General features: G+C 41.1%; 1 protein-coding gene across 2 annotated transcripts in view; it reads left to right on the top strand.

The window, feature by feature from the left end:
• Positions 1-22,589, top strand: part of STK38 (serine/threonine kinase 38) — a 48,078-nt gene extending 25,489 nt beyond the window's left edge. For both annotated transcript variants that reach the window (XM_010334089.3, XM_003923202.4), the window contains exons 6-14: positions 2,238-2,361; positions 4,995-5,149; positions 9,080-9,182; positions 10,041-10,102; positions 17,974-18,091; positions 19,482-19,605; positions 20,092-20,187; positions 21,197-21,291; positions 21,779-22,589. In XM_010334089.3, the coding sequence (XP_010332391.1) occupies positions 2,238-2,361; positions 4,995-5,149; positions 9,080-9,182; positions 10,041-10,102; positions 17,974-18,091; positions 19,482-19,605; positions 20,092-20,187; positions 21,197-21,291; positions 21,779-21,909 (1,008 nt within the window). In that variant the 3' untranslated portion in view covers positions 21,910-22,589. The remainder of the gene's footprint in view (positions 1-2,237; positions 2,362-4,994; positions 5,150-9,079; positions 9,183-10,040; positions 10,103-17,973; positions 18,092-19,481; positions 19,606-20,091; positions 20,188-21,196; positions 21,292-21,778) is intronic.
• The last annotated feature ends 2,091 nt before the right edge of the window (positions 22,590-24,680 follow it).

Raw genomic sequence — 24,680 nt, 5'->3', positions numbered from 1 at the left:
CAATTCTCCTGCTTCAGCCTCCTGAGTAGCTGGGATTACAGGCACGCCCCACCATGCCCAGCTGATTTTTTGTGTTTTTAGTAGAGACGAGGTTTCACCATGTTGACCAGGATGGTCTCGATCTCTTGACCTTGTGATCCGCCCGCCTCGGCCTCCCAAAGTGCTGGGATTACAGGCTTGAGCCACCGCACCCGGCCCTAATTATGTTTTTTAAAGACGGGGTTTCACCATGTTGGTCAGGCTAGTCTTGAACTCCTGACCTCAGGTGATCCTCCTGCCTTGGCCTCCAAAGTGCTTGGATTACAGGCATGAGCCACCATGCCCGGCTGTTGCAGCTTTAAAAAAAAATTCCCCAAAGAACAATTTTAGTAGACACTGAAAACTCAAATATGTAAACTCAGATGCCTCTGGGCCCCCAAGAGTTAGGGTAGAAGACTGAAGCAAGTTAGCTGTAAGACTAGGAGAGAGGATGGCATCTGTGTTGAAATGGAAGAGTAATGGAAGAGGGCCTCGTTTCCCTAAAGACATGTCAATAAAACAAGCATTGTATCAAACATTGTATTAAACCAAACAACAGCCATGGGCTAAATTTGCCAACAGAAGTGCCAGTTCGTGAACCTTGATACATGTTTTGGTTCAGAACATATTGTAAAAAGTCAAGACCTGTAGTACACGTTTTTTTTTTGAGTTTCACTCTTGTTACCCAGGACCTAAGTGCAATGGCGCGATCTCGGCTCACTGCAACCTCCGCCTCCTGGGTTCAGGCAATTCTCCTGCCTCAACCTCCTGAGTAGCTGGGATTACAGGCACGAGCCACCATGCCAAGCTAATTTTTTGTGTTTTTAGTAGAGACGGGGTTTCACCATGTTGACCAGGATGGTCTCGATCTCTTGACCTCGTGATCCACCCGCCTCGGCCTCCCAAAGTGCTGGGATTACAGGCGTGAGCCACTGCGCCTGGCTAAGACCTGTAGTATATGTTAAGACCAAAACCACTACTCAGGGATTGGACTGAGTCTTAATAAATTTAGATCTGAATCAACCCAATTTAGACCTTGTGACACTTAAAAAAGAGGGGAGGGGCCAGGCGTCTTGGCACACACCTGTAATCCCAGCTACTCGGGAGGTTGAGGCAGAGGATCACTTTAGACCAGGAATTTGAGGCTTTAGTGAACTGTGATCATGCCACTGTACTCCAGCCTTGGTGACAGCAAGATCCCATCTCTCTTTTTAAAAAAGTAGGGGGGCTGGGCTTGGTGGCTCATGCCTGTAATCCCAGCACTTTGGGAGACCGAGGAGGGTGGATCACAAGGTCAAGAGATTGAGGCCATTCTGGCCAACATGGTGAAACCCCGTCTCTACTGAAAATAAAAAATTCACTGGGTGTGGTTGCATGTGCCTGTAGTCCCAGCTCCTCGGGAGGCTGAGGCAGGAGAATTGCTTGAACCAGGGAGTTGGAGGTTGCAGTGAGCCGAGATCACACCACTACACTCCAGCCTGGCAACAGAGCGAGACTTGGTCTCAAAAGAAAAAAAAAAAAGTGGGGAGGAGTGGGATTTGCAGTGATGTTTGATTACTGTTCTGCATTTAAAGTAAATAAGGTAAATTTGACAATAAAGCATTATTAACAAAATATTTCCATTTCTCCCAGACTTTCTACAATTTGGTCTCCTTAGCTAGATATTTCAGTAAAAGTATAAACTGGAAATGTCATTAATTTGAATCTTATATTTCAATTCAGTAAGGATTGATTGAGCACATATTATGTGCATAGCAGCGAACTAAATGCTATTGTATCATAGCATTCTAGAATTGTCAGTGAGCTCACTGTCATTGCAGATACTATTGCAGACCTGAGAAAAGACTTGCTAGAGTGTCTCACTTTGGGGATTTATTTTTGTTATAAAAGATTATTGGACAAAACTATATGCAAAAGAGTAGTAATTTTAACTAATCAGATTCAGTTCATAGCAGTGTTAAAGTTGCTATTTGCATTTAAGACATTCATTTTGCCATTTTTTAAAGCCTTTCATCACTCAAGTTTTCATCACTGAATACCTTCAAGTCAAATGTTGTCAATTTTTAGTAGGTTTGCCTAAGCAGAAATTAGAACTTTTGTATCATCACGATTAAATACTCAAAACAGTATTTAAACACAGTATTTAAGTTGTTTAAGCAAATATACTATCTAATAAAGCAGAGCAAGCTTTGTCATTAATCAAATGCATATACCTCCAGGTTGGCCACATTCGTGCGGAGCGTGACATTCTAGTGGAGGCAGACAGTTTGTGGGTTGTGAAAATGTTCTATAGTTTTCAGGATAAGCTAAACCTCTACCTAATCATGGAGTTCCTGCCTGGAGGTAATTACTTGACGATGAAAGGTCATTTTTTCTTTTTGTTCTGTGGTTTCTTTCTCTCACATCACAATTAACCCTCCTTTCTACTTTTAATTGTTCTCACAAAGTTGCTTTCTTTAGCCTTTTTTAGGTCTATAAAGGAAGTCAATAAACTGTCTTGTGCTGGGGTGCCTTTCTACAATCTTAGTCCCATAAAAGTAACCTTTTCATTCATTCAGATGATTTCAGATGGACATTTCTTTCTTTGTTTCTTCTTTTAAAAATATATAGCAGTAAACTAGGGGGCTCTGCCTGCTCTCCTGTCAATATGAATTATATATGATTAATAACCCAAGTGACAAAATTGAAGCTATAACATTCTTTGCTCCAACTTTTGGTTTCTTTTTGTATAACATATTAATAAGGAGTGAATTTTTTATTACCTATATTAGTAGCTAGAATCCATTTCTCATTTTTGAAATTTTAAGTTTTGTATAACTTGTAAGTCAGCATAAGCATCTCCTAAGACAGCTCCAAAGTAAACCTAGAACAGAACATGCCATCTGTTCTGAGGAACACAGTCTGTTTCCCAGTGAGCAGATGAACTCTGGGCAAACTCTGGTGGGGAAAAAAAGATAACTTTTCTCTTTTGGTTCTTAAAATTGTAGCGTAATATTTTGATTTTGTGACAACCCTTAGATTTAGGGTCATCCATACTTTTTAGTAAATAAACACATTTAGTTGATCAATGTTAGAAAAGAGTCTGGTAGAATGAGGAGAAACTTTTTAACATTTAGATGTTCTTAAAATAGGAGCAAGAGCCAACTTGGTTACCAGCTCCTAACGTGTCCTGAAGCCTTAACCTGCCCCATCTTCCATAGCTTCTCATGTCTCCTGGACCCTGCCCTTTGCACTTGATGGAGCTGGCCTGCAAAGCCATAGAGCATCTGGCCTGAGCTCTCTGATCATCTGGGCAAACTTGCACAGGTGAGGCCATTGGCTGCTCTCCCGAGCCACAGAACTGAGGCCGTATAGCCACCTTAGTGATGTAGCAGCCAAAGTGCACTGCCTCCATGTCTCTGGTGGGCCTCCAGATTTAATGGCTACCAGGAGTGATCAGGGAATTGTATTTTATTTATTTATTTTTTAGATGGAATTTCACTCTTATTGCCCAGGCTGGAGTGCAGTGGCATGATCTTGGCTCACTGCAACCTCTGCCTCTCAGTTTCAAGGGATTCTCCTGCTTCCCGAGTAGCTGGGATTACAGGCATGCACCACCATGCCCGGCTAATTTTGTATTTTTTGTAGAGACCAGGTTTCTCCATGTTGGTCAGGCTGGTCTCGAACTCCCAACCTCAGGTGATCCACCCACCTCACGTCCCAAAGTGCTGGGATTATAAGTGCGAGCCACCGCACCCAGCCGGGAAATGGTATTTTTTGTCTTTGTACTGAAAAAGAGCACTTTCATAAATGGTTTAATTTTTGCCTGAGGGAAAAATAGCTACTTTTCTCCAGTAATGCAAAACATAACGTTGTAAATGAAATGAAATTGAAAAACAGTATAATGCTCTGTTAAAATCAAAGGTTCCTTTTTCTTTTCCTTGTTTTCTAACATAAGTGGCTATATGTGAAGTCTAAACCGAATCTTTCCTTTTTCTCTTAAACTTCTTATACATATTTTTTTGCTTTTCTAACTGTTGAGTTAGGATCTGAATCTTTTTCTGCCGTTTTATGTTGCTGGTATTAGGCAGAAATGATTAAATTTTGACTTTGCAGAAACTAAGGAGGTTACCTTTTAACTACTAGAATACCGATACTGTGTTTTAAAAGTTACATGAAGGGGGCCGGGCTTGGTGGCTCCTGCCTGTAATCCAAGCACTTTGGAGGCCAAGGTGGGTGGATCACCTGAGGTTAAGAGTTCAAGACCAGCCTGACCAACATGGTGAAACCCTGTCTTAAAAAAAAAAAAAAGTACTGATATACATTTAAATAACTATAATAACACACTAGAGAAAAAACACCTTGAGAGGTGTTCATTGTGCTCTTCTGGGAGGCAGTTATTACACATTCTAGTGTGTAGCATTTTCAGTTCATTTTTAGCTTTTGTTGACTAATGCTTTGCTACCCATGTCCCTCCTTTGTATTTGTTTGTGTTCTGTGAAATTGGTAAGCTTGTTTTCAGCCTCCCCAAGTGTTTACATTTTTATTTGGCATTTCAGCCTCTCTGTAACAATGGCAATATAGTCTATATGGACGTGCCATTTAGTTCTAGATGCAGAAAAGCTTGCAGGTACTTGTTCAGGGAAAGTGAAAAGTAGGGTAGCTTTTTACTCCAAGTCCAAAAAATCATCCTAAGCAACTATAGTTGTTTTTTAAAGTGTGGGAGAAATTTTCTTTTTCTCTCAAAAGTATAATAGAAATTACAGCTTAGTGGTCAATCTTAGCTAGCTTAGGTGTGAAAATTCCATTTCCTCTCATGTTGGCAATGTGGGTCTATCTCTGGCACACAGAAGAGGTCTGTTTAGCTGCCTTATGTTGGCAGATAGGGAAGACATATCTGAAAATTGGTACTCATATGTTTGTGTGTGTGTGTGTGTGTGTGTGTGTGTGTGTGTGTGTGTGTATGTGTGTGTGGTGGCTTTGTATCTTGTTTCCAGGGGACATGATGACCTTGTTGATGAAAAAAGACACGCTGACAGAAGAAGAGACTCAGTTTTATATAGCAGAAACAGTATTAGCCATAGACTCTATTCACCAACTTGGATTCATCCATAGAGACATCAAACCGGACAATCTTCTTTTGGACAGCAAGGTATGGGGGGTGTTGGCATGAATTAAGCACATTTACTGATCTGAGCAGCCTCTGCTTTAAAACCGCACCACTGTGATTATCCTAGTGGGGGAGCTGTGACCTCCCTTGTCATGGTTTTCTTTCTTTTTTTTTTTTTTAACAGGTAAGTTTGCTGTCACTTCCTTTCTTTGAAAGGCTTATCATTCTATAATTTGGTTGAACATTTCTCTTAAAAATAAAGGGGATTCTTGAAAATCAGAGCAAAATTGATGTAGAGGGTAATTTTGAAATAAAGCCAAAGATAGTCATCTTCTCTTAGCATATAATTAACTATACTACTAATACATCATCTATCTAGAGCCCTTCTGTTGGGCAGCCTCATCAGTTAATGAGGAACCCAGCCAAGAAGCAGGAAGTGAGGCAATAATAACAAGAACCTGTAACAAAGTCCAAGTTCCAAATCGTGCTCTCTGCTTAATGAAGAGTCCTGCCCAGCCTCTTAAATGGCCTTTTTATATTTATCTTTAGACATGCAGAAAAGCCTAGTTGCTTAGTTCCTAAACTTACAGGAAATTAGAAGAGAATCCCTGTGCTGCTACCTGGACCTCTCTCTTCTTACCCATAAAGTGAACATACTGATCTAGGAAACCCCTAAAATCCCTTTCACCTCTAAAATTCTAGAATGTTGTTTTCTGTTAAGCAGATTTATTGTCTGGACTGAATTTTCTTTTAAGGTGAAAAAAAGCACACTTATTTTCTAGGATATTTTTCTTTTTTCTTTTCTTTTTTTTTTTTTTTGAGACGGAGTTTCGCTCTTGTTACCCAGGCTCGAGTGCAATGGCGCGATCTCGGCTCACCGCAACCTCCGCCTCCTGAGTTCAGGCAATTCTCCTGCCTCAGCCTCCTGAGTAGCTGGGATTATAGGCACACGCCACCATGCCCAGCTAATTTTTTGTGTTTTTAGTAGAGACGGGGTTTCACCATGTTGACCAGGATGGTCTCAATCTCTTGACCTCGTGATCCACCCGCCTTGGCCTCCCAAAGTGCTGGGATTACAGGGTTGAGCCACCGTACCCGGCCTAGGATATTTTTCTTCTTTGCTGTCTTTTGATAACTTTCTTGCTGTCGTTGAAGAACCTGAAGTTTTTTTCCAGGCTGGAATGCAGTGACACAATTATAGCTCACTACAACCTAACTCTTGATCCTCCTGCTTCAGCCTCCTGAGTAGTTGGAACTATAGGTGCATGCCATTGTGCCTGGCTAATTTTTTTTTTTTTTTTTTTTTTTTTTTAATTTTTAGTAGAGATGAGGTCTCACTTTTCTGCCCAGGCTGGTCTCAAACTCACTAGTTTAAGTGATCCTCCTGCCTCAGCCTCCCATAGTCCTGTGATTACAAGTGTGAGCCACCACCTGCTTTTTTATTCATTGTAATGGACAGAAGTGGAGTAGAATAGTGGACACCAAAGGCTAGGGAGTGTAGCAAGGAGGGGAATATGGGAAGAGGTTGGTTAAAAAAAAAGAGGCCAGGCTGGGTGGCTCAATGCCTATAATCCCAGCACTTTGGGAGGCTAAGGTGATAGATCGCAAGGTCAGGAGTTTGAGACCAGACTGGCCAATATGGTGAAACCCTATCTGTACTAAAAACTCGTCTGTCAGTTCAGGTTGGAGTCTGTGGCCCAGAGTGAGAACTTGTGTTGCTTTTTTTGGGCCTGCCCATGGACCAGTCAGCACACACTTTCTCCCTTCTGAAGCCAATAAAAACCCTAGACTTAGCCAGAGTCTGGCAGATGTCAGACAACCTGCTTCAGAAAGCAGCTACCTACTTTGAGTCTCCTCTCCACTGAGGGCTACAGACTTGATGGAATGACCTGCCTGCATATGGGAAGATACCCGCTCTGGGTCTCCTCTGCTCTGAGGGCTGCACGCATGTCAGGACAACCTGTCTGCGGAAAGGAGCAACCCACTTCAGGTCTCCTGAGAGCTGTACTGTCACCTAATAAAGCTCCTCTTCGCCTTGCTCACCCTCTAGTTGTACATGTACCTCATTCTTCCTGAATGTGGGACAAGAACTTGGGACCTGCCAAATGGTGGGGCTGAAAGAGCTGTAACACAAATAGGGCTGAAATATGTGCCCACCATGTTACAGGCAGCAAGAAGAATAGAAGAGCTGTGGCCCTTCTGGGAACCCAGACCTAGGGGCTTCCTGAGCCAGGGCTGTGACACGCCCTTTGGGGCTCTGCAGTTTTGGGCATCTCCAAGCTTCCAGGTGCCACTGCATTCCCCTTGTCCAGACACAGCTGCCCCCACAGCAGAAGCCGCTTGCGGTGCATCTGATCTAGCCACAGGCTTGCATGGAGCCAGCACCTGTGCGAGCGCCTGAATCTGCCTGCCCTGCCACTGCCACCCGTGTGCCTGGTTGTGTGCAGTGGCTGGACCCTACAGTCACTCACACACCCCTCGCCACTCTGCCTGTCTTACCCTTGGCAGGCATGGGATCCGGGCAGGTAGCATGAGCCTGCCAGGCTGAGTGAGCAGAATGAGCCCAGCAGGCCTAAGCAAAACTCAGATAGAGGCACCAATGACCACAGAGACTTCTGGCTAGCAAAGTGACACCCCAGGGATCCTGTCACAGTAGTATTGATCAAGGACTGTGCAATAATATTTATTCCCTTGTTTTGAAACAGTTTACTCCTGGAATTTATTCCAATGGAATAAGAGGAGGAAAAGTGATATGAACAATTTTGAAAAATTTACTCTTCATTTAATAACCATTTATTAAGGTCAATCTGAATCATGCCTGATTAGGGCCGGAAATACAGATCTGTCAGAGGGCATTGCTAATCCATGTCATATGAGAGCTAAGAATTGAAAATGGAATGTACATCCAGTATTAGGGGGATGGTGAGGTAAACAATGAAGTGTCAAGTTAATTGAATATTATGTAGACTTTCAAAGTGGTGATTTTGGCTGGGTGTGGTGGTGCATGCCAATAATCTCAACTTTAGGAGGCTGGGGTGGGAGGATCGCTTGACCCCAGGAGTTTGAGACCAGCCTGGGCAACATAGGGATACCCTGTATCTCCAAAAAAAAAAAAAAAATTAATTGGGTGTGATGGCACACACCTGAGGTCCCAGCTACTCAGGAAGCTAAAGTGGGAGGATCACTTGAGCCTGAGAGGTCGAGGCTGCACTGAGCCATGATCGTGCCACTGTACGATCTGTGCCACTGTACGAGCCATGATCGTGCCACTGTTGCCTGGGCAACACAGCAAGAGCATGTCTCCAAAAAAAAAAAAAAAAAGGTTAATTTTGAAGACCGTATAGAAACAGAGAGGAATATTTGAGTTAAAGTGGTAAAATAGGCCGGGCGCAGTGGTTCACGCTTGTAATGCCAGCACTTTGGGAGGCCGAGTCGGCTAGCATATCACAAGGTCAGGAGATTGAGACCATCCTGGCCAACATGGTGAAACCCCGTCTCTACTAAAAATGCAAAAATTAGCTGGGTGTGGTGGCGCATACCTGTGGTTCCAGCGACTCGGGAGGCTGAGGCAGAACAATCGCCTGAACCCAGGAGGTGGAGGTTGCAGGGAGCCGAGCTCACGGCACTGCACTTCAGCCTGGTGACAGAGGAAGACTCCTTCTCAAAAAAAAAAAAAAAGAAAGAAAGAAAGAAATAGTAGTAAAATTGTCTTTAGATGGCATGGAGGGATCAACTATGTTTCAAATCAGTATTTGGATAGAACCAAAGATGATGATATGCAGAAAGGAAAATAGTTTTACTAGTATAATAGGATTTGGGATGTTTTTAAAAAATTTTATGTGCATTTACATGATTTTTCTACAGTGTATTTTGACTGTAGAACTATAACAGATACTGGAAGGAGCAGAAGTTAATATTCTGTTCTTCCTCCAAGGATACTCATCCATCTGTCACCTTGTTTCTTCCCCATAGGGCCATGTGAAACTTTCTGACTTTGGTCTTTGCACAGGACTGAAGAAAGCACACAGGACAGAATTTTATAGGAATCTGAACCACAGCCTCCCCAGTGATTTCAGTAAGTGGTAACAATTAAGTTCGCCTTTTCATTTTAACTGGACCTAGAAGAGCTGTTTCCCTGATAACCAAATTATGCAGGACAAATAGGAGATTCTCACAGCAGGAGTATGTAGAGAATAACAGTACGTTCCCAGGTTTGCCTGTGATTTGTGTTGTCTGGTGAGGCAAAATGAATGAGTGCTACCAAGTTTGTGAAGGCAGATATTGAAAGGGGTCTTCTTTAGAGGTCTACTGGGAAGGTCACTGGGGATGAGTATGGGACAGGCAAGCAGAAGTAGTAGAGGAAAAACTCCTGGGACCAGCTCCAAGCTAGATTTGTCCTGGGTGCTTCTTTCCTTCATGACAGAAAAAAGTTTATGACAGGCACTTCACTTGAGCACTATGATATCGTTGACAAGTATGTAGCAAAATTACAGCTCATCCTAGAAAAGCTTATGTCAAATCATGTATCGTAAGTTCAGATGTCCCTGATTATATAACACTTACTACAGCTTGGAAAATTGATGCTTATTTTGAGAAATTGTGACTGTTTTAGGTCCACTTTAGGACCTTGCTTCTAGTTGAGACTGAATTCTCTGTAATTCTGATTAAGTCCTGTATCCTCTCTGGCCACTTGATTCACATGGGAGTGTCTTTTACAACTCTGTCTATGTGAGTCTTTAAGTTAATGCTTTACAGCCTCTGATTTAAGCTTATTGTAAACTTACTAGGATATGTTTCATCTGGAGCTTTTTATGTATGAGTAGAAAAGAAGCAAGACTTTAGGGTCTCATATGACTTGTAAGAGCCTACTAAAAAAAAGTTGTAAACATTTTGGTCTCAACTTTTGACTGCAGCTTGTATTCTCTACTTTCAGCATTCCAGAACATGAATTCCAAAAGGAAAGCAGAAACCTGGAAAAGAAATAGACGTCAGCTGGTAAGTAATATCTGTGGCTTCTGAAATGCTGCAAACCAAGTATGAATAAGTTCAAAAGATACACACATAAATTCGCATTTGACAAATACTTGCAACATATCCCTTGCTTTTAAGATTACCTAAATAGGGTGCTGTTGTTATGTTGGTATTACCAAGAGGAATCTTTTGAAGGAGGACAGGTAATATTAGGTTGTTTTGATTGTGACATTTTCAGTGGATGACCTCATTCTGACCTCTTAGCTTGGTAACAATAACTTTACTTCCTGTCCCACCTTTTCTCTATTTTTATAGTGGTAAAGAAGTTATATTTAAGCTGGAGGTTTCTCAAAACTAAGTACAAATACCTACCTAGAGTTTTCAAGCATCAGTTCTCAACCTTTTTAAAAAATTTGATCCACTTTGGCAAGGGCGAGTTCTCAGTTCATTTGCCTCACACTTTCTCACTTTGTGATGTAAGAAAGGACTTATTTATACAGATTGGAGATAAATATAAGGAGAATGCTTATTACTTAATTTGTATGCCTTTGATTCTATGCCTATATAAAATTATGTCCTACAGGCTGAAAAATAAGAAACATTGTGTTTACCTTGATAGTATGTCGGAAGATATTTAAATAGTACAAATTTGCCAGTGAAATACTGCTGTCTAGGCAGAATTTATTTTTTTTACCAACAGCTGATTAATTGGTTCATGTTTGAAGTATAGTGTACATGTTCCAGTGTCCAGTTACTGGAAAGTTATTGGCTAGTTAATAGAAATGTGTATCACTACGTTCTTAGGCTTGCTAGAAACTCATAGCAAATGAAATTGGTGATGGTAGAGCCAAACTAACATTTGGTTATTAGAAAGCAGAATAGCAGCAATGGGAAACTGACTAACTTGGAATGATGGTTATGCACATGTATTATCTAGAAATGGTAGCGCTTCTGTTTGTTCATATATACAGTAGTAACTTGGCAAGTTTAGCAAATACTGTGTTTCAGTCAGAATTCCTAGTAAAATACTGATTTACAGCTCTCTAGAGTACCTTTAATAACACTCTCAGTAGTTCACTAATAAGTGGATGTCAGTTACATGTGAAAATAGAAGCCTATGGGATGATTTAAGAAAGAGTCAAAGGGCCGGGCGCGGTGGCTCAAGCCTGTAATCCCAGCACTTTGGGAGGCCGAGGCGGGTAGATCACAAGGTCAAGGGATCGAGACCATCCTGGTCAACATGGTGAAACCCCGTCTCTACTAAAAATACAAAAAATTAGCTGGGCATGGTGGCGTGTGCCTGTAATCCCAGCTACTCAGGAGGCTGAGGCAGGAGAATTGCCTGAACCCAGGAGGCGGAGGTGGCGGTGAGCCGAGATCGCGCCATTGCACTCCAGCCTGGGTAACAAGAGCGAAAACTCCGTCTCAAAAAAAAAAAAAAAAAAAAAGTCAAAGGAAAGGCTTTGCATTCGTTTTGATTGATTTGAAGCCCACCCATCAGTAGGGCCTCAGACAGCATTCACTTGAGGAATCTTAAGTGTAGTACAGTTAGTCACAAAACAGTCTCCTTTCCTTGGGAACTCTGCTACTCTTTAAACTTCTACATTCTGTATGTGGTTGAAAAAAGGTTTATGTATCTTGTTGAGGATTAGGGAGTATTAGGAACAAATGTGGTCAGATGCTTCTGTTATGTCTCTCCATAGAGATGTAGTTTTTAACCTTGGCTGCACAACAAAATCACTTGGGGAACTTCAGAACATATTAATGTCCAGGTCCCACCCACAGAGATTATGATTCACTTGGTCTGGGATGTTGTCTGGGTATCTGATTTTTTTTTTGAGACGGAGTTTCGCCCTTGTTACCCAGGCTGGAGTGCAATGGCGCGATCTCGGCTCACTGCAACCTCCGCCTCCTGGGTTCAAGCAATTCTCCTGCTTCAGCCTCCCGAGTAGCTGGGACTACAGGCGTGTGCCACCATGCCCAGCTAATTTTTGTATTTTTAGTAGAGACGGGGTTTCACCATGTTGACCAGAATGGTCTCGATCTCTTGACCTCGTGATCCACCCGCCTCGGCCTCCCAAAGTGCTGGGATTACAGGTGTGAGCCACCGCACCCGGCCGGGTATCTGATTTTTAAAAGACTCTGAGTGATTCTATTGTGCAGTGAATGTTGAGATCCTCAGCTGAAGAGGTTATGTCTTAAATAGTAGCTCCTGCATTGTTGGGAAACTAATATTTATCTATATTTTGGAAACTAATAAAAGGTAAGGAATCAGTGATTTTTCTTTTCTTTCTTTTTTATTTTTATTATTATTATTATTTTTTTTTTTTGAGGCAGGCCAATATTTAACCTTTAGCTACTGTGCTAACACGTATTTTGGGGATAAAGCTTAAGTACCTTGAATTGTCCCTATTTTCTAAGACAAACTTTATCCTCTTTGATGTGTATCAAAGGGTCATGTTATGATTAGAGGAACAATTTCTATAGTTCTATAAGGAAAGCAATTTCACAATTTTCAAGTTTGCAGTTAAATGTCATTTACTAGTTAAAAATGTTTTTGAAAATCTGAATAAACTTAAGGCCCTGATGCTATGTTAAAGGTTCTTGCCTTTTTATACAGTAGAAATGGGAAAGTGTAAATTAAGGTCATCCTCGTATTATTTCTTTCAAAACTTGAAGAAAATGAAGCCACCTTTCAGTCTTCTAAATGTTACTTGACTGTGTTACTTTGACCTTTTGTAAGTGAGCCCATTCAGCTAGTAACAAGCTGAAGATTGATATTTGTTAATGTTTAATAAAAGTTTACTGCTGTAGGTTAAGCCTAACATATGTAATTGCTACCCAACCTATTACTTTTTAGTCCATTGGAAATCACTAAAAAAGTAGATGCTTTAGTTTCATTCCTTGGCTGCTTAAATCATATTGTAATGTTTTAAATTGTTATTTGGTCCTGGATAACCCCCAGTAACTCATTAATATGAGTCAGCTTGAAGTTAATAAATCACAGATGTAAAAGGTAGTAGACAGATAGGCATCCCATCTTGGTCAGTTTATTTTTTTTAGGGTAGAATTTACAGAAGTGATTAGGTAGGAAATTAAATTGCTTTATTTCTCCGAAAACTCTGACACAAAATCATAAGGTTAGAACACATATGGTTGAAATGGTTATTAACAACCAACAGATCTAGTGTAGATTGCAGCTTTCATTGACATTTGAAATACCCAGACAGCAAAAGGAAAAGCTAGAGTACAGATATTCGAGGTTGGAGTTGGAGGACGCTGTGCTGTGGAAAACCACAAAGGTTTTGGAAGGGGACAGTCCTTAGATTGGAAAGGCTACACCTGGTACAGATGGTGTGGTAAACAAGTCTGGTAAAATGTGAGTGAGCTTCTATGGCAGACTCTAGTTTCTGGGGTAAGAGCAATACTTTTACCTTTATAGGTTTGAGCCTGCTGTTTGCTATATTTTATAATACTAAAGTTTTTTTTGTTTTTTTTTTTTTAATGCGTTGATATCTTGAAGGAGTTCTTTTCCTCTGGCAGTAGACCTCTGGTTTTATAATGGAAATCTTTGAACAAATAAGATTTGCTTAGATTTACATTCATCTTTGTTATTGTAAACCTCATCTCTAAATTAAAGGGTATTTGTAGTTTCTTAATGATTAGAATGAAAATTCCTGGAGAGGGCCCAATCCACATTTCAGTCTTTAAAGCTTAAAGACAAAAGACAACACTGACATTTGTGTTAATTAATATCAACATTTAAATATATATATTAAATATATGTACATATATTTACATATATATACGCTTATCTATGTGGAAAAAATGGACCCCTACCTTACAGTTTATGCAAAAAGCAATTCTAGATGGAAAATTAAACTTAAGCAATTTTAAAGAAAATACAGGACAGTATTTTTATGATCTCAGAGAAAAGAAGGATTTCTTAAGTTACAAGAAGTACAGCTCATAAAGGAAAAAGTTCGTTTATTTTATTACTTTAAGGAAAAAAAAAAACCTTCTGTATATCGAAAGACATAAAGAAAGGAAAAGACAAGCTACAGGGTAAAGCTACTTTGGAATTACCTTTCAGAATTCATGTGTACATCCTACAGTGCTGCAATTCTACCCCTAGTCATAGGCCCTGGAGAAACTGCATATATGAACCAGGAGACATGCAGAAGAATGTTTATTGCGTTTTCACAATAGCATAACACTGGGAATAACCCAGTGTCCATCCATGGGAAAACAGTTACATTCCGGAATAGAATATTTTACAGTAGTAAAAAGAACTGGACTGTAGCTATGTGTGACAGTATGAATCAATTCGAGAAACATAAAGTTGAGAGGAAGAACCTAAGAGCAGAAGACTGTATATAGAATGGTACCATTTTAATAAAGCTCAAAAATAACTAAGATTTCATTTAGAGATAGTTGGCAAAATTCTTTTCAAAAGCAGGAGTGACAAAACATGAAATTCAGCAAAGTGGTTAAGAAGAGAGGCAGGAGAGATGGGGAGGAGTACATTTAATAATGTTTGTATTACTTGGTTCTTCAGTTGAACTCATAAGTATTCATTTTCATTGTTATGCATTATAATTTGATAATGTATGTAATTAACACATGTATGTATGTGACGTATTTACTTTTGGTAACCAGTCTTCATTAACAAATCACAATAAAAATCACAAGCCTCAAACTGGGAGAAGATATTTGCAATATATAAATATCTTAAACGGATTAATGTCCTGAATTCATAAAGGATTCCTATGAATCAATAAGAAAAAAGACAACACAGCTTAAAAAAACATGGACAAAGGATCTGAACAGGAATTCACAGTAAAAACCTGGATGGCTAATTAAAATATGAATATGTGCTCAGCACTACTTGAAATCAAGGAAATGCAAATTAAAATACGATCCCAGCCATGCTGGCACATCCCTACAGTCCCAGCTACTCAGGAGGCTGAGGCAGGAGAATCCCTAATCCCTTGAGGCCAGAATTTCAAGGCTGCAGTGAGTACTCCAGCCTGTGTGACAGAGCAAGACCTCATGTCTTAAATGTAACTGTCCCTTACAGAAGAAAAAAAAGAGATCCCATTTCATATTCATCAGATTGGTTAAAAAAAAAAAAATCCTACAAAGCCAATTCTTGGTAAGATGTGGAGCACCAGAACTTCATCCCCACTGGGATTGGTTTAAATAGGACTAACTACTTTGGAGGACATGGAAGATACAAGTTGAGATGGTTGTAACCCAAGACTCAGCAATACTAGTTCTAGTTTATACTCTAGAGAAATGCTTGCACAGTGCTCAAGAAGGTATTACAGTAATGTTTATTCAGGTGTTACTTGTCACAGTGAAACACTGGAAGCAATGTAACTGTCCATTACAGAAGAATGGATAAAAAGCTATTGTGATTTATTTATATTACAGTATAGCATACAGCAGAGAAATTAGTGAACTAGAGCTACATGAATAAATCTCAAAACTAATATTAAGAAAAACAAGGCCAGGTGCAGTGGCACATGCCTGTAATCCCAGCACCTTGGGAGGCAGAGGCGGGCAGATCACTTGAGGTCAGGAGTTCATGACCAGCCTGACTAACATGGTGAATGAAACCCTGTCTCTACTAAAAATACAAAAAATTAGCCAGGTGTGGTGGTAGGTGCCTGTAGTAGTCCTAGCTATACAGGAGGAAGAGGCATGATAATCACTTGAACCTGGGAGGTGGAGGTTGCAGTTAGCTGAGATCGTGCCACTGCACTCCAGCCTGGGCCACAGAGCTAGACTCTGTCTCAAAACAACAAAAAAAGGAAAACAAGTTGTAGCATTAAGAATAATATTAGCAGTATAGTATGAAACCCTTTATTAAACGTTTAAATTTTTTTTTTTGAGACGGAGTTTCACTCTTGTTACCCAGACTGGAGTGCAATGGCGCGATCTCGGCTCACCGCAGCCTCCGCCTCCTGGGTTCAGGCAATTCTCCTGCCTCAGCCTCCTGAGTAGCTGGGATTACAGGCGCGCGCCACCGTGCCCAGCTAATTTTTGTATTTTTAGTAGAGACGGGGTTTCACCATGTTGACCAGGATGGTCTCGATCTCTTGACCTCGTGATCCACCCGCCTCGGCCTCCCAAAGTCCTGGGATTACAGGCGTGAGCCACAGCGCCCGGTCTACGTTTAAATATTAAAGTAGTGCTATGTTATTTATGAGCATATGTATATAAGAACAGCATGGTAACTTCAGGGTAGTTTTTACTCCAGTAGGAGAGGGAGGGAGGGAATATATAAGGCAGTGCTTTGTTTCTATATTTTGTTTATTTTAAAAAGACAAATGGGCCGGATGCGGTGGCTCATGCCTATAAATCCCAGCACTTTGGGAGGCCGAGGCAGGCAGATCACAAGGTTAGGAGTTCAAGACCAGCCTAGAAAAGATGGTGAAACCCCATCTCTACTAAAAATACAAAAATTAGCTGGGTATGGTGGTTGGTGCCTGAAATAACAGCTACTCAGGAGGCCGAGACAGGAGAATTGCTTGAACCAGGGAGGTAGAGGTTGCAGTGAGCTGAGATCGTGCCACTGCAATGGGTGACAGAGCAAGACTCTGTCGCAAAAAAAAAAAAAAAAGAAAAGACAAATGATCTAAGTATGGCACATTATGAATCTCTTTATTATGGGTAATGGGTCTGTATTGTATTGTCTGTTCCTTTTTTCTGTGTGTTTGTAACATTTCATAATACATGTTTTAAAAGACAATACAGCTGTAACTTTAAAAATTACATATATGAAGCACCTAGATTAGAGCCTTACACATGGCAAGCCCTCAAATGTTAAGCACATTGGGAGATTTTGATTGTACATTCTCATTTTGCAGTCCTGGTATGTTAGTAGAATACTGGAATGCAGAAATGTTTCTTTTGATCAGATGTGGTGGCTCACACCTATAATCCCAGCACTTTGGGAGGCTGAGGTGGGAGGATCACTTGATCCCAGGAGTTAAAGACCAGCCTGGGCAAGATGGCAAAACACCATCTCTACAAAAAAAATTTTTAAATGAGCCAGGTGTGGTGGCGGTGCACCTGTGGTCCCAGCTATGCTAGTGGCTGAGGTGTGAGGATCTCTTGAGCCTAGGAGTTTGAGGTGAGCTATGATTGTGTCACTGCACTCCAGTCTGGGCCACAAAGGGAGACCCCCCCCCCATCTCTTAGAAACAGAAAACCTTCCTCCAACTACTATTTACAAAAACAATTAAGTTTGGTAAATAAGTATTTATAAACATTTAACTTACATGAAAACTTCAGCTTTTGATCAAAGCTTCCCTTTATGATTGTGTCAAATCAAAGAATATGTATCATGAAAAAGAGGGATGGTTTGGAGTAAGATATTTAATTTCTAAACTGCGCTCTAACACTTTACTTGTTCTAGGGTCTTGGGCAAAGCCATTTTGAGCATCAGATTGTATCTGCAAAGTTAGGCTAATAAGGTCCTCCTTGGAAAAGTTTTGTCAGGGTTAAATAGACTCATGTATATGAAGTAATATACATTATATATGTATATATTACATGAGTATACATGTTAAGAAGCACAGAGCCTGGTACTTAATGGGTACTCAGAAAATTTATAATACTCGTTATTACGACAGAGATGCCTTCAGCCTAGTGACTCAGGCTTTGGATATAGTTAAGAAGGGTCTCCCACCTCATTAACAAAGCTTTATTGTTTCATTTTTGAAAGTGCTTTGGAAAATTGAGCTTGGCATTAAGCTATTGGGCAGTCCTTCCTATTTGGTTTGGGGGTAGCTCCAGGTGGTACTCATAGCCTTTGGTTTCTAGAACAGAACTCTGGGCACCCTCCTGCCTGGCTGGGCCTCCCTGATGTGTGGTCCATGTTTCAGGCCTTCTCCACAGTAGGCACTCCTGACTACATTGCTCCTGAGGTGTTCATGCAGACCGGGTACAACAAGCTCTGTGATTGGTGGTCGCTTGGGGTGATCATGTATGAGATGCTCATCGGTAAGTTGCATGGTTTCAGAGGACTTTTTCTGTACATCCATGACAGACTTCTACGTTGATACCAGCCTCTGTTTCAATTGGCAGTGATCTAAATGCTTCCCCCCTTGTCTTTCAAAGTGAATTGTTTTGGACAGATGACAACTCTTTCAGTCAGATGTATCCCACTGCATTCTTGGCCTTACTAGCATCCTGCAATTGCTTTGCTGATCATTTTTTATGTTTTTCTTTCTCTTATACCTTCATCTTCTCTATCTAGAAGCTCTTTTAGGCACTAGCATTTATTAAACATCTGTTGTATGCAGAGCAATTTAACTGGGCATTGCCTCACTCACTCTTCTAATTTGCTGCCCCCTTCCTCTGTTAAAGCCTTCAAATCATGGGACCCTCTGGCCTCTCTCCCTCTTACTGTATTGGAGTATAGCTCTGTATTTATGGGCTGCATCTGTGGGGGTGGTCACATGCCAGTGAGCACTGGGAGATTAAGTATATCCTTGGTGGTCCCGAGTGAGTTCGTCTGGCGGCATTGTCTTCAGGAACATGGGAAGGATGCCTGTGGAGGTGGGCGGACACTGTGTGGAGAGCAGATGGGGTGACAGGGTGTGTGCGTGTTTGTCTTCTTGCCTGTAGTTCTCAAAAAGAGGCATGTGATCACTTTTTAAATCTTTGCTTTTTTCTTATTCAAGTTATTTGATACTTTACCCATATAAGGATATTTCTAGAATGATATTGTTATCATCCTTTCATTTCTTCTTTGGGCATGGTGATTCCCACACCTGCAACTCTACTTATGTCCTCCTTTCTTTTCCCAGCTCCACCTATTAGCTGACTTCTTGGTGGTACCAGAGGCACGATTTCACTTTGGGTCTAGGAGTTTGGGGGAAAATGAAAAATAGGTTTCGATATTTTCTGGGATAAGTGGAAATCCTGTCTGTATCATGAAGGGATGGCCATGCAGAGTAATCCAGTAGTCATTAAAGACATACAGAATTGGGCCGGGCACAGTGGCTTATGCCTGTAATCCCAGCACTTTGGGAGGTTGAGGCAGTAAGATCGCTTGAACCCAGGAGTTCAAAATGAGCCTGGTCAACATACCGAGATACTTTCTTTACAAAAGAAAAATTTAAAAATAGCAGGCATGGTGGTGTTCATCGGTAGTCCCACCTACTGGGGAGGCTGAGGCAGGAAGATCACTTGAGCCCAGGAATTCAAAGCTGCAGTGAACCATGATTGCGCCACTACGACTCCAGCCTGGGTAACAGTGAGACCCTGTCTCAAAAAAAAAAAAAAAAAAAAAAAAAGACCCGTAGATTTTTTATTAAAGAGAGTGGTAATCTCAGTCAGATTCAAAGTTCTAGGGTGTAAAAGCTCCGAAGCTCCTTTTTTATTGCAGGCTACCCACCTTTCTGTTCTGAGACCCCTCAAGAGACATATAAGAAGGTGATGAACTGGAAAGAAACTTTGACTTTTCCTCCAGAAGTTCCCATCTCTGAGAAAGCCAAGGATCTAATTTTGAGGTATTAGAGAACATCCCTTCACCTTCTTTTCCAGCTTTTTAATATGAATGATTCCATTTTTTAAAAACTTTTGTTATCTCCCGAATCTGCCTTCTGTTTCCTCTTATTGCTCTTTAAAAGAATAAAAAGGCTGGGAATGGTGGCTCACGCCTATAATCTCAGCACTTTGGGAGGCTGAGGCAGGAGGATCATTTGAGCCCAGGAGTTTGAGACCAGCCTGGATAACACAGCAAATCCCTACCTCTAAAAAAAAATTGACCCAGCATGATTGAACCTGTGGTTCCAGCTTGGGAGGCTGAGATGGGAGGATCACTTGAGCCCAGGAGGTTGAGGCTGCAGTGAGTCGTGATTGTGCTACTGGACTCCAGCCTGGGTGACAGAGTGAGATCCTGTCTCCAAAAAAAAAAAAAAAAAAAAAAAAGTTACTCCTTTTCTTTTTCTGAAGAGACTACTTGAGGTGTGCTGAAAGACCTCTGTCTTTTCCAGATTCTGCTGTGAATGGGAACATAGAATTGGAGCCCCTGGAGTTGAGGAAATCAAAAGTAACTCTTTTTTTGAAGGCGTTGACTGGGAACATATCAGGTATATCCATATAAAAACTTTCAGAATTATTTCAGAAAGTATGTAGTTCACTTAATAATAATTTGGAAGGATCATCATTGGCAAGCCAAGTAAGGGCAGAGAGCTTCTTAGAGATTTAGGGTCTTCCCTTGATTTTCATTCATGTTGAAGCTTGGGCATTGGTTTTTTTTGCCAGCCATGTGTCATGGAAAACATTGAATCTTGCAGGTATTTACAAAGCGAAGTGAACTTTGGTTTCTGTGGTGGAGGGAGCATCTATCTAGGAAGTATATTATCCTTTACCTCGAACTCAGCAACCTCTTACAGCCCACCAGCAGGACTGTTCCTACCCAAAGTGTGAAGGGTATCACAGGGACATAGAGAAGGGAGAAAGGTGTGGAGGAAAGATTGGAGGGGTGGAGGTGGAGAGGGAAAGCGAAAGGGAAAACTGTTATGGTCGGGGTGGTAGACTATAGCCAGCAGCCTAGACCACCTGCTATAGTCCAGACCTTCCGATTCAGCATTCCCTGGTCATTAAATAGAAGGTGAAGAAGTTTTAATTTATTTCTAATTGGGTTCTGATTTGCTGCTTGTGTGTTTTTTTGTTTGTTTGTTTGTTTGTTTTTAACCTTTGCCACTTTTTTAGCCATCTTACTTGTTGGCACCTCTAGTGAGAGACGGGCAGAACACCGCACAGGGGGACACTTAGAGGTTCAGTTTCCCTTTTTAGTAGACAGGACAGGCCATTGGGGGGAGTTTGATTAACTTCAGGTTTTAATTATTGTTATCTTTCTTTCTAGCTATGAATGATTGAGTTTTTGTTTTTTTTTTAATCATAATTTATTTTGTTTGGATACAGTCAGTTGGCTTGGTTAGTCAGTGTTTGTAAGTTTTTCAGAGAAAATAAATGCTGCCTGCCAGTGAATAGTCTGATCATGTCAGACCAGGGGTCTTTTTTGGAGAAAAACTTGATTGGCATGATCCATATGATTACTAACTTAGTAATTTTTGGCATGTATATTCTTGGCAGAGAGAGACCTGCTGCAATATCTATTGAAATCAAAAGCATTGATGATACCTCAAACTTCGATGAGTTTCCAGAATCTGATATTCTTAAGCCAACAGGTAACACCACCACCATTGTCTCCTGCTGCCTTATAAGCACATTATTTACCCCCAATTTTGGGATGATGTTTACAAATCAGGGTATAGAACATGGAGAGAAACTTCAGTTCTTCAGGTTCTTTGTAAGTACTTTTCCAGTTCTAGTGCTGGGTAGTGGTGAAACGTTGGTGAATGGAAAATGAATATCAGCTCCCATGTTTAGACTGCTCCACTGGGTGGGTAAGTCACAAAAATCTGTTCTCTTGTTATTTACTAAGTGGTAGGTAATCTGAAATGACAGGAATGGGAATATAAAACATTAAAAATATTTGTGAAGAAATACGAGATTTAAAGAACATGAGCAAGAAAATGTAAAAAATTCGTAGAGTGAAAAATAAGCTTTCCCAATTAGAAACTGGTATGTTATTCTGAGCGCTGTCTTCAGCACTGTGAATAGTCCATTAGAGGTAAGGCAGTGAATCAACTCTCACGTCTATTTCTTTCCCAGTGGCCACAAGTAATCACCCTGAGACTGACTACAAGAACAAAGACTGGGTCTTCATCAATTACACATACAAGCGCTTTGAGGGTCTGACTGCAAGGGGGGCAATACCTTCCTACATGAAAGCAGCAAAATAGTACTCTTGCCACAGAATCCTACATGGAGCAGAGTTCTTTGTACAACATCATGCTTTTCCTCTCACACTCTTGAAGAGCTTCCGAGAAGTTGATGTAACCTACCAATATGTCATAGTAAAGTCTCCTGAAATGTGATAATAAGAGGATTTTCTTCCATAATCCATCTGAAAACTTGTAAACAAAGACAACCATTTCTACTACATGGGCCATAAACAGCTTTCCTGCTTCTTCTGAAGCATCATGAGCCAATTCATTAGGTGTTTTCAAAACAACTTGAGTTTTCCTAAGTTCATCAGAATGAACGGGAAAAACAGCCATCATCCAACATTATTGAGATTGTCTTCTATAGTCATTGAATATCAGCCAGTTCCTGTGATTTTGTGACATGCTGTCTGCCAAGCCCACCAAGTATTTCTTTTTCCTTTATAGCTAAAAGTCCCATAGTACTAAGGAAATAAAGCAATAATGATAGTCTCAGCAGCCAGTATCCTGGCTGAAGGAAATGATCCGCCACCCTGAGAGTGGTGATGGAAGTTTCTACCCATACCTCAGCCTCAGGAGAGTGGCTTAGAGCCTCCATTCATGGTGCACTTTATTTATGGTACTAAGATAAAGACTGTCAATCCATTGATTTATCTCCTCTCTGCCCCCAATATAAAATACCCATGCTGCTTTTCTGAGTGTTGATGGGGGTTACCAGCTTGATTCATTGTTGCTCTTAGAAGGCCCAGAAAGCCTTTGGGCATTGCCAAGGAATCCCGGATCATGTGGAACATCCTCACTTTCTCTTCACGGCTGTACCAGAAAACCCCTAAAACAGATGTTGCCGTGGACCAGCAATACCTGCAAGTACTGCCAGTGGGAACTCAGTTTATTCCTTGGGAACCTAACAAGGAGAACCCAGGCAGAGGCAGGAGGCCTGGAATCCTCTTGGCTAAGGTGCTCTTCCTGTTCCTGCAAGGTCTCCAGAACCTCTTTGGAAATGGTGAAGGAACCAGCCCAATAGAAGTACAGAGCCAGCTGACAAGTCCTTGTAAAGTTCACTCCTCAGTCCTTGGTGCAACCATGTTTTGTCTCTTCTCTCGGTATTTCTTCTCTCCCAACTTTAGCCATTTTGCCTTGGAATCATGATTACAGTTTTTTCCTTTGCAGATGCCTTCCTGGAGGATACTCCTCCCCACCCTAAAGGGTCGCCTGCGAGTTAGGCGGATTGGGTCTCTACTGTGTCATTCTCTCATAAGAGACTCTGAATTTTAGCACAAAGTGCCTTCTGTTTCACAGCTGCCACCACCTTTAGAGAAATTTTGTCAGAAAAATGTGGAGGCTCCATATTAATGCATTATTACTTTTTAAAAAAGTTTTGATAACTCTTAAAGCATCATTTGCACCTGTGTGGGAATTTTGCCTATTGCAGAGCATTGCGGCCGAGCTGCAGCTGGGAGCCTGCTTTCTGCCAGTCTTGAGGTTGTGAAGATCAGCTTTGAAAGGAAAGTATCTCCTGGCTTAGCCATTCAGAAAAAAAAAAAAGGAGTATCAGAGTTAACAGTTGTCAGTGAAACTGCTTTGGGTTTTAACCTCTTAGAGGAAGAAAAAAGGTTAGGGAAGTCTCAACTCTTGGATGAAGATGATGTGTTTGCCTCTCAATCTTTCATTCATAGCCTGCTAGTGAAAAGGAAGTAAATGAGATTCTTTTGTGTAACTTTGTAGTCTCTTTGTATTACCAAATAGTTGGGGTGTTGACTCCTGTGTGTTTTGCAAGAGTGTGTGGTAAGCCTGGGTAAAGAGAAGTAACTGCAGTGTTAGGAGAGTCTTTTTGTTGGGGAGTGGCAGGGGATGATTTGTTTTACGGGAAAATGCCCACATTTTAACTTTTAAACTTCTGAATAAACTGTGTGAAAACAGTAGTGGAAATCTGTGGTGTGATTTCTTAAACTGATAAGAACAGATACAGCATTTGATGATAGCAAAAAGGCTGAGAAGGGATTGTGATGTGATTTAAAGCAAATAGTGGCTTATAACTTAGAGGCAGAGTGCTGGTGGCTGTTTTTAACCCTTTTGTCCACAAACTATTAGAATGCCTAATTTTAAGTGTTAATTTCAAAACTGTATCACCGTCTTCATGCGAAGTGCTTATCCATCTCAGGGAAGCTGGGACTGACTTTTGTTCTTAGGGAGCTAGTCTCTGGAATCACTGTCTGTATGAAGAGACTTCTCTTGCCCCCACTGCACGCGCTTCTTCCACTTAACCTCTGTATTGCAGGGCAGTGGGCCCTCCCCTCACAATATGGCCAAGGACGCATCCTGACAAAAGTGCTGTCAGCTGGTGGACCTTTTCTACAGCTCTTTACAGCCCAGCCCCATTTTTTCCAGCCTGCAGTCGACCAGGAATCTCATGAGGTCATAAGATGGAATTGTTCAGCTCTCTTGTGTCCATCAGAGCAGGCTTCTGTCTCTGAAATGTTGTTTACTGGAGGAGTCCCATGAGTCCCACTTGTTATCCCCTCTTCTGGGTAGGGAAAACCACCTCAGAGTCAAGAAGGGAGGGAGAAAGACCAGCTAGAGTAGAAACAGCAGGCAGAGGAAGCTAAATGCAGCCAGAATGGGTGATGTCTTTCTAAGGCGTATGAATCCCAAGAAACATGTTGGGCAACACTGGCTCAGTGTTGATCCTGTTCACAGAAATTCTGTTTCCTACTCTCATTGGAGGAGTTAGAAAATAATATATAACTGTATTGCATACTAAAATGAAGCCAAAATCGTATCATTCAGCC

The sequence above is a fragment of the Saimiri boliviensis genome, chromosome 4 (genome assembly GCF_048565385.1).
Source record: "Saimiri boliviensis isolate mSaiBol1 chromosome 4, mSaiBol1.pri, whole genome shotgun sequence".
Taxonomy (NCBI): Eukaryota; Metazoa; Chordata; class Mammalia; order Primates; family Cebidae; genus Saimiri; species Saimiri boliviensis.
This window is presented reverse-complemented; position numbering and strand designations above follow the sequence as displayed.